This window comes from Pleuronectes platessa, chromosome 6, assembly GCF_947347685.1.
Source record: "Pleuronectes platessa chromosome 6, fPlePla1.1, whole genome shotgun sequence".
NCBI classification, from domain to species: Eukaryota; Metazoa; Chordata; class Actinopteri; order Pleuronectiformes; family Pleuronectidae; genus Pleuronectes; species Pleuronectes platessa.
The window spans coordinates 8,604,118-8,615,041 of NC_070631.1; the positions used below are offsets into that span (position 1 = coordinate 8,604,118).

General features: G+C 40.4%; 1 protein-coding gene across 1 annotated transcript; it reads left to right on the forward strand.

The window, feature by feature from the left end:
• The first annotated feature begins 589 nt into the window (after positions 1–589).
• LOC128442161 (periphilin-1) lies at positions 590–10,924 on the forward strand. Its single transcript, XM_053424450.1, has 7 exons — positions 590–903; positions 2,246–2,326; positions 2,444–2,547; positions 2,649–2,854; positions 5,509–5,567; positions 9,391–9,549; positions 10,356–10,924. Exons 1-7 carry the CDS (start codon positions 865–867, stop codon positions 10,536–10,538), a joined length of 831 nt encoding a protein of 276 aa, XP_053280425.1. The 5' UTR covers positions 590–864; the 3' UTR covers positions 10,539–10,924.

The following is a 10,924-nucleotide window of genomic DNA, read 5'->3' on the forward strand; positions in this document are numbered from 1 at the left end:
TCTGCAAGTCAAGTTTATATTGCTGAGAGCTGCACATTAGGTTTCAGGATTGTTTTATTAAACACTAACAGTGCATATAGTGGATATATTGTACATAAATATATATTTACACAGATACAGTACATTTGTATGCTGCTCAGGAGGAAAACATCCATTGGTTAAAGCATATAGAAAAATATATACACAATTCCATTCGACAAACACTTTGTGCGATTTGTGCTAAAGAATCATATTATAACCAGGTTCATATATTGTGGCTGTGTCTGAAAAAACTCACTAATCACTATATAGCAATAACAACAACAACAACAACAACAACAATAATAATAATAACAGTTATATAGCAAGGTAACAGTACTTTTTGTAACAGTACAAAAATAAATGGCAATAAAAACAAATAAATATAGAAATATAGTCGGCATTTCAAATAGAGTATGGGTTAGTGAATGAGCGGGTGACTTCAGACACAGCCTTGGTCAATCAGCGCCTCTGCTGAATGTTGAAGAGCGCCACCGTCTGGCGACAGAAAGGTGAGGACAGGTGTGACAGATGCTGGCACTGCGCATGCTCGTCCCAATCCCAATGAGACGAATCCGTGTATTTATTTACTTCGTGTCTGACTCATCCTGCCGCTGATTGGCTGACTGTGGAGAAAAGGAAGTGAAACCTTTATGCGCTACTTCCTTGTTTGCGTTTCAACACTCATGAGCCACTTAAAGTGCGAGGTGAAGTTTCTCAGCTCGGACTGAAGACAGAAAGTTTTACTTTGGAGATGAACCGACGATAACAGGTCGTTCACTTACTTCCGGGTGTGTTGGAGCACTTGTTGGTTTTCTTCACAAACAAACAGCAAAGCAGGAAGAGATGGATCATGCGCGAGCACAGGACGCGCATCAGAACAAGGTAAAGTCCACGCGCTGAATGAGAGACAGAGCGTATATATTATATACACTATATACAACATATATACTATCTACAAACTCACCAACAACCATAGAGCGTTTATAAAAACTCACCAACAGTTATGGAGCGTATTTAAAAAATCACCAACAGTTATTGAGCGAATAAACGAACTCACCATCAACTATAGAGTGTATATAAAAACTCAACAACAACCATACAGCGTATATAAAAACTCACCAACAGTTATGGAGCGTATTTAAAAAATCACCAACAGTTATTGAGCGAATAAACGAACTCACCATCAACTATAGAGTGTATATAAAAACTCAACAACAACCATACAGCGTATATAAAAACTCACCAACAATCATACAGCGTATATAAAAACTCACAAACAATCATAGAGCTATATAAATACTCACCAACGATCATAGTGTATATATACTCATCACCAATCATATATTGCTTCTGATAATTAAATAGCTATTAATATTAAAAGTGTAAAAATAAATACACACATTAATTATCATTAGTAATAATTGTTATTTCTATTTCTATTATAATATAAAAAATGGTCAAAAGGGGTGTGAACAGCCTCCATGCAGGAGCTTAAATCTGTGTTCGGGATATTTATATTGGTAATGATCAATATCGACTGAAATCCACATGTTTTTTTATCTCGAAACAATTCTTGAGTATGACTCTCACACGCGTATGACATTAAAATGATGGTTGGTTGCTGCGATCTTATTCTTCAAGACACTGGGTTTTAATGATACATTTTATTTCACTGCAGTTTCACACACAAGAGGCTGCATAATGAAACGTGTGGTCGGCTATTTTTAGAAGTATGTATCACTCTGTGGTTTTCTATAGGGAGTGTGTGGCGTAGGAATACATTACTCTCCTGCTACAGGGCATCAATGTACAGAATGTACGTGTAGCACTGAAAGAAATAAAAATCTACAATCAACAATGTTTCCACAAGATTTTTTATCATATCATGATTGTAATTTTTTGCATTATTATTCTTATAACCATTTTTTATCAATAGATTATTGATAAGGCCAGAAAATAGTGACAAATTTCAGAAATTCTTATTACCTTGAGTGACGTCTTCAAATTGCTTTGTCCGATAAACAGTCAAAAAACGAATAAATGCAGGTTAAAATAAAGAAGAGCAGCGAATCTTAGCCTCTGTGGAACAAGGAAGTGTTTGACATTGACTGTTTAAAAAAATCAACAAATTTATTAAGCAAATATCAAAATAGGAGATTTTATTTCTGCTCCAATTACATATTCTGCCTGAAGTGTAACACCTTATTGACCGTGCTTCCTCCAGGCCCCCAAGTTGTGGCACAGGGACTGTGGCGATGATTCTGAGGACATGAAGCCCACTCACTCCTCTCTGTCCCCCTCTCAGGTACGGCCTGGTCTTACATGTCACGTCTCAAAACAACCTTATGTTAGACTGTACCATCGTTCTGCTCTTTGTAAAACACCACCGTGTTTCTAATGGTTTTACCCTCTGTGGATTCAGGGCGAGGCGAGGCCAATCAGAAGAGTACAGAGTCCCACCAGACCCAGGGCCTGGATGTCAAATTCCTACAAACCAAAGTTTGGAGGGAAATTCTACAAACCTCGGTGCGACTGACACAAAGAAAATAACAAAATGGCCTTAAAATGATCTATGATAACACCAAGGTTTATCATGGATGCTATAAACGTTTTTCTTTTTAATACAGTTTTCCAAAGGATGACTACTCGTTCTACAAACCTGGCTTTGTCAACAAGAGGCAACACCACCTCAACCCCCGGGCATATTTCAACCAGAGAGACCACTTCCAGCCCAAACCTCACCACAGCGCACAGAGGGAGCGAGAGAAGGAGGCAGGCCGGTACAACCGGAGAGAGAGCGCTGACGGAAGTTCATGCCCAAAACAAAGCAATGGTAAGTCTGTCTGCAGAAAAATAACACACACAGACCAGCTCATTTCAACCTTTTATATAGAGAATATGCGCACAATATGTCCAAAAGTACTTTTTGTCTGTGGCAGACGGAGCTCCTTAGTTGCAATTAGTGACAGCGATATTTGTGTGATTCAGTGTGATTACAACTTTGTGGCAACACTTAGGGGAAGAACCGCACCTGTTTCAGTTCAACCGCCAAGTAAACAACAAGTAAAGAAATAAGGTTTAGTGCTTATTCTCAATAAACCTCAAAATAATATTCTATAAGAGTCAGTGCCTTGGATCCGAGGGATCAAGAGGCGGATGGAGTCTGTCTGTGTCTTGTTTTTTCTTTGCTTTCCTTTTTTCCCCCATCTCTTATTATTTGCATATTTTATATATTTTGTTTCCTGTATCTTTTTTGTATTTTCATATTTCATCAACAAAAAAACACAATAAGAGAAGTGCATGTACTAGATGTAAAATATAACCCTCCTCTTGCTATTGCATCTGGGCCATCCCTTCTTGGGATTACAATACATCCCTAATTTACAAGCACATTCATCTTCTTCTGGTATAAAACATACAAAACATGTGGGGGGGGGGAATGTGAATAATTAAATCTATAAGTTGAGTTGATGAAGAGCTTTTTTTCCCCTCTTCTCCCAGGTTTTGTCCAGATGACTGTCGTATTCAATATGTGTAAACGGCCAAACCAGTCTTTGTACATAATCCACATTTAAACAATCTGGGGAGTAGGGGAGAGTAGAAAACAGACCTACCGATCCACTTCTCTTTCTTTATTCACACATTCTCACAAGCCTCTACAAATATCAAACATTTACTGATGATCTGTTTTACTGTCTCCTCATCACATATTAACATTCTATATATGCTTATCCAGAGTATTTACATACTCGACAAGCGCTACGGTGTTTGCTTGTACTCTGATAAATGGCCATCGGGTGACAGTATAAACAAGCAGAGGCAGCGCTTTGCAATACAAATGTTTGGAGGGCTTTCGCTGGTTGTGGTTTGTGGTGGTTATAGTCACAGTGTGGTAGCAACAAACCAGTGTTACATAAGGCCCATCACTGAGCAGCTTTTCCTGGACTCACTACACGGATTATGTCACAGGTGGAGCTGATAGCGGTCAACCCACTGCCAGTGAAGGCCTCAGGTTATCTCATGTAAGCTGCGATGGAGTCGGTCGCAGGTGGATTTGTTTTACACCTGAAAATGACCTCGTCAGGGAACAGGAGGGGCTCCAATCTGATTATGTTTCCCTGTTTTTTACACTGATCATGAAATCATTGTTTCAGATTTTTGTTTAAATGTTTTTCTGGTATAAAGTGGGTTTCTTATGTTGTTTTCACAACTGAGCCGCAGCTACTGTGTGTGTCCGTGTGTGTTTTTCATCTTGCATCCAGGCACTGTATCTGTGCGCACACTGCAGCACTGTGGAGGTGTGTGTTTGTGTATGTGTGAGTGTGGAACAGGTTTTTTTTTTGTGTGTGTGCCTGAGTGATGGTGTGATGATGGTGACTCATCGCTGATTTGTGTGTATCTGAGAGTGAGAAAGTGAGAGAGAGAGAGAGCAGTATATAATGAGCCGTGACAAAGATACTGCTTCACATAAGAATTCTGCAGTCCAATGTTGCAATGCAAATTTTATGAAATATCAGCAGGTTCTGCTTTAATTTGTATTGATTTTAAGCTGTAGACTGTACATTAAGATGGACGACACGTCTCCACTTCCTCCCACCATCTTAAAATGAAGCTGAAATATTCCAGATACCAACGCTGCCAATGTCGCACATTTGGCGCCCGAGTCTGCGCCGTAGCGATGACTTGATGAAGCTGTGGTAATGAGGTCCCGTCGATAAACAGGCTCGGCCAATCGGGAGCCGGTCTCAACTGTCAATCACGACATTTCCCCCTATTTTTGTAGCATCAAATAACTAATTAAAGCCGAAGTTGTATGAAAGACGAGCTCTTGATCCAACATCAGTGTGATCAGAACCACATAAAAAGACAGAAACCAACTTTGAGAAAAATGTATTAAACATCCACGTTGACTTTTTTGTCTGGTCCATGTCCAATACACTAACATTGAGAAGACAGAGTTCACTAGCAGAAACATTTCTCTGCTATAGGACAGAACATGAGCTAGACCAATCCAAAGTCTGTCTCATGTGTCAACTTTGATGTTTCCCCCTGTTTTTATGGCATCAAATAATTTAAACCCAGTGCGGAAAATGGACCTTCAAACATACACCAGTGTGAAACAAACAGAAACCATCTTTGAGAAAAATGTATTCAACATGTACGTTTTTTTGCCTGATCCATGTCCCATCCATTAACATGGAGGAGACAGGGTTTATGACCCATACGGCAGCTAACCACCAGGTGGCGATCAACACTTTGGCTTCTCTTTTTTGCGAAACTCTCATGTTTTAAACCCGGATTCTTCTGATTCTGAAGAGAAAGAGAGGATGATTAGCAGGCTGTAAACATTATAAAGATGAATCTATCGGTGCTTTATAAAAATAAGAATACCCCAGTACCATGTAGCAGTCGTTCTTTTTTTAGATCGTACTCACACACTCTCTTGTTGTGCTGTTGTGTTGACCTTCTGGTTTGTCTGTTTTCCAGCTTCCAGACCGTTCCTGCCCATGTCCGTCTCCAGCAGGGACCAGGAGCCGCAGTTCACTGTAAGTTCGCCAGCAGAAAGATTACTCTGCTTTTCCATTTTGTTAAAAAACTGTGGATAAATAAACTTGTACCTCTGTTCCTTGAAAAAGACTCAATCCCATGTTTCCTTTCTAACTATCAAAGGGATGTAGGGCAACACAGTCTCAATTCTCTTGGGATTTTAAAGGAGCTTCTCTTTTTTTTTTGACAGTTTCCTGATGAAATGTTTGGAAATTGGAAAACATTTGAAAAGACATCAGGGATGGGAATGAAAAGCCAGTTTCTCTGAGAATTAGAAAGTATGAATTAAACTGACTAATCCTGGCCGCTCTTTCAAAACACAATCATGCAGCAATGATTTTGAAATGGATTGTTTCATTTTCCAGGCCCTAACGCCAAACCTTTGATGGTTCCAGGTTTTCAAATGTAAGGATTCACTGATCACTTAATAGTTCATTCAGTTTTTGACATGTGAGCTCAGACGGGTTATGACGTCAGGAGACTGTGGGCCGGCCCTCGCTCCGTGTCAGTGTACATATTAAATCACGATTAGGTTATTTGATTTCATAGACATTTGACAGTTGAGCAAAGATACTGAAATATTCAGTTTGACATAATTTCTGACTCCATCAAATACAGAGAAATATCAGTTGTAAGGCTCTTATTCATTTACTGTTTCAGAGAAAGTGGAAAAACACAAAACTACATCTCTGAACTCTCACTTTAATATCGCAAATTTAGGTTAGTCTTTGTGATCTCTCCCGGTTGTGTAATAACAAATATGATTTTAAAATTAAAAAATGTTCACTTCCAGTTGTCAATTAAGTTATTTATCTTATTCTTCTGTCTGAGTAGCGTAGTGAATCAGAATCAGAATTCTTTTATTTGCCAAGTATATTTCCACATACAGGAAATTGCCTTGGTGTGGTTGGTGCACTTTACATAAAACAACAATATAAAAACAACAATATAGAACAACAATATATACAGTAAGAGAGTTATGGGCACGTGCGGTGCTAAGGTGCAGAGATTGGTGATAGTGCCAATAATATATAAATTATAAATTATGTTCGAGGGGGGGGCAGAGTCAGTGTGATGCAGGGGGCTTGTTTGTGAGCCCCACTGCCAGTATAGGACGTGAAATACTGAAAACCCCCTTTGCAATGATCTAAAGCTGAAACTGACATTTTAAATGTCTCATTTAGTTTGATCAACAGTCGAAACCTCAAGTGTGGGATTCATAAAACAAAATACTGAAGAAGCTGGAACAAGAGGATGATTGGTGCTTGAAACATTATTCAATCAATAATCAAAGTTGATCCTCATAATTTTCTTCTCTTAATCATCTAAACAACTGAACCCGCTAATGACTCTAGAGCCTACTAGATGTTTCTGGATGAAGAGTAAAGACTGACTTAGCTGCAGGAAAAGGCTGAAATGAAAAGCTCATGTACGTTGTTTGGCCGACACAGCGAGCAGAAGAGCCGCACACCATGAATCACAGCTGGTCACTGCTGGAGTGATGAGACCAAAAGAAATCAAAGTTTGGCTGAGTGTTTTTCCACAGTCGATATTTCAGGAAGCAGGGTTGTTGTTAGTGTGAACTGCCCACAGGTACACATCCGTGATTAATGGCTCTTTTATTATCACAACCTTTTTTTGCCCTGTTAGTTGTTCATGTTTACCGAGGCTGTTAAAGTATGTTTCACCTCAGCAACTTTGCCAGCACAGCACTAAACGGATCAGTATTCTTCAGTGTAATCGGTTAAAAAATATATAACCTATTTAGTGTGATTTATATCTACGTTTAACCAACGTCAGTTTGAACGAGTCTGTGCAACTTACTTTTTCTAACTCTAAGCCACTTTGTAACATGGTTCTTATGCTTCGTAGAGCAGAAGTAAGTAAGTGGGTGGCCAGGTTGAGAGACGTGTCCTTCTATAGTGGATTTTGTTTTTAGCTAGCTCTTGAATTCATTTCTGAAATATTTATACTGCAGACTGGAAGGTATGTTATTATTTTAGTCCTTTGAGTAAACTTTGAGTTACTCAGAGGCAAACGAAACAAGATGCACATACAATATTGAAATGTTATCACCCTATAAAGTTGATTTGGCAAATGTGTTCAACCTAACATTATTCAGAGTTATTTTTCTGGCCATGCAACGAACAGTTGTCACTTGTTTATCTCTGTTTTTGCTTCTCATTATCTCCGGAGGAAATGTTTGGCTTCTTTAGCTGCTAAATGCTTCACTATAATCATCTATATAGGCTGTATATATAGATGGACAATGCGTCTCCACTTCCTGCTGATTTACAGAAATGACGACACAATATCCCGGATTCAGATGCCGGTCAGTCTCAGTTGTCACTCATGATGTCTCACCCTGTTCTTATAGCATAAATTAATCAATTACAACCAAACTTGGGGAAATGAGAATCTGGACAAAAAATGAGAGAAACCATTTTTGAGAAAAACTTATTTGACTCCATTTCCTGTCCACTAACATGGAAGAGACTTTAGTATGACCTTTACTTAATCCAGCCACCAGGGGGCGATCAAGATGATTTTGTGTCACTTTTAGGGAGCTGTCGTGTCATTTTTATACAGTCTATGGTGTTTCAAAGCTTGGTCACAGTTCACTGTTTAACAACCATTGTGCAAATAAGCAACCTGCACTTTGTCCCATAATTCATGTGGTGTTGTGCTTAGTTGCACTTGTGTAACCCTGGAGTCCAGGGACAAAGAGAGGGGGAATAACAACGATCCCCTCCTCCACAGACATGTCTGTAAAACAGGGTAATGTGTAACCTGCTGGGTCACCGCTGCACTGCTTCCTGGATCAATGTTTTCGGCAAAACAGCAGATTTTGCCCTCATTTGTATCATCACCGTCTGTAGTGTGTCAGCCATTTGGTGCTGAGCAGGTAGTGCATGCACAAGTATTTTTTTTTGCTAGAAACAGCTGCCTGCTGCGTCTGGAAACACTGATGTGAGCAGTGAAACAGCTAAAAGAGACTCAGTAGACCAAGCTGCAGCAAATAACACACTCATACACATCAGTGTGTGTGTGCCTGTTTCTTCATCATGATCCATTAAATATTCTCTGGGACATTGTTAAAAAACACAATGTTAAGATGGATGCTCCCTAACATTCTGCCCCTGACACGTACCACGTCCCTCCACCAGGTATAGTTGTAATCTTGTTTACAAACAAACGGATGGGTTAAAAATAACCTTGGCAGAGTTCAAAGTTAAACCAAGAAGAAAGAGCTCAAAGACACAGAAGGGCTCTGCAGAGCTGAGGGAAACTGCAGAGTTGAGTGTAAATGATCTGCGGTCTCCTCATTATGAGTCACCGCTTTAACCTTAAATGTGCACGCCATCGTTAACATTAGAATACTGACAATAAATAAGGCGTTGTGTGTAGTGCATTAGCCGGTTATGCTTTTTACAGCCTGGAAACCAAGATGCTGTTCCCATTAGTGGTTCAACACATGATTTATTAGCATTAATAAAAGGAAGCGTCTGTGATTTATAAAACCTTTGTGAACTGCTCCTCATTGGGAAGTGGTACCAGTCTGACTCTCGGTACTTACCGCCCTTGTGCTGCCTCTTTGTTGTCATTTTGTTTGCCACTGAATACATGTGCAGCCAGAACAAACTCTGAATTTCTAATGCGTGTCTAAGAAGTGGACATGTGGATCTTCACTTGAGTCATCTCCTGGTCAATAGCAGCTCAGTCATCGACAACGTTTGCACCCATCCTTTTAGCCAACTGTCTCATTCCTACTGTCCAACTCCTGCCTCATTTTGTGTGTTTTTTTAAAAAAAAATTTTGCAGGTTTGTCTGAGCAACAGAAGCCACAGCAAGACGAGCGACCACAGGGGAAGCCAGAGCAAAGAAAGGGAACAAAGCAGAGACCGGGAGCTCCCTTTAACTGCGAGCCAGACGACGACACGAGACAGAGCCATCCAGCAGAAGAGGAAAGAGATAGATGAGGTGGGAGGGTTTCATTACACAAACACGCACACACATACCTGGGGAGAGGGGATGGTTATAAACAGATAGAGGGAGAGGAGATAAGAGAAGCTGGGATTAGAGACCGGGCGTCAGAGTAAAGATCTTAGAAAGTGCTGGGAGACAGGAGACAGGAAAATAAAGTCAACATCCATTTTGAAATGCTGAGCCTGAGGCATCTCGACTGTCACTGTTATCCTCACTTTGGCGAGCCTGACAAAGTGGGTCTTATTCATTGAGCGACATGATCGATTGTGTTTGGTCTTTTATTTTTTTGTGACTGAGCAGAAAGTTAGAGTGAGGCTGTGTAGCTCAGCTCACCTGCACCACAAGAGGCTGCAACACGTGCTGTAATGCCGTCTTCAATGTGACAGACATCACGTGAGGCTCTGATCCATCGGCTGTGTGTTTGTGTGAGTGTGTGTGTGTGTGTGTGTGTGCGTGTGTTTGTTTCCACCCACTTGATGAAAAATATACCCTCTTGCTTTTCATGTCTCATAGGTTGCAGGATATCAGATTGCACTGCAGGAAAGGGCAGTCTGGCAACAGGTAGCCCATGTAAAAGATGTCCACAGGCGTAAAGCTCGCACCCAATACATGTGGACAATCTGCACGTCAGGTTTCTGCTGATAGTTCAGTCACTGGTGAATGGAAACACATAGATCCACTCGTGTGTTATTCTCTCCTCTTCCCCCTCGGACACACCCACTTTTCTACTTCTCAACACGCCATGTTCCCTTCTCCTAAAACCTTGGACGTGTGTGTGTGTGTGTGTGTGTATGTCACAGGTGTACTATCAGGAGTGTCAGATGTTTGGCCTCGTGACAAAGATGCTCATAGAAAAGGAGACGTCCCTGGAACAACTCATCCAGTCCTCGCTGCAGGAGAACCTCCGAGACATCGGCAAGCGCTGCGTGGACGCCATGGAGAAATTCATCGAGGACTACGACTCCAGAGAGCCGTCGCACTAATCGCTCACACGCTGCCGCCTGTCGTGTCAGCGTAGATCCTCATAGTAGAAATGTTCAATATTTTATATCTGGTGATTCAATGCTGGTTTTTGGATTTCATTTGCAATAAGTTTGCTCATTATTATCTGCTGCCTGGAAACAGTCTCACTCCGAGCTCTGTCTCATGCCAGCAACACTGGAGAAGAATGACAATTTTTTGATTGGAAGGTTTCATCATTATTCTAATGTTGAAAATGTGATTGGGGAAAATGCACTTGCTTGTTTGCTCTAAATCTCCCAGTGAAAAAATATTTTGAAAATCCAAGTGACCGGATTAATTTATTATCTTTCTTTTCATTAATTTAAAATGTGATCACAGCCTATTAAACAACAAATAGCTGAAAATA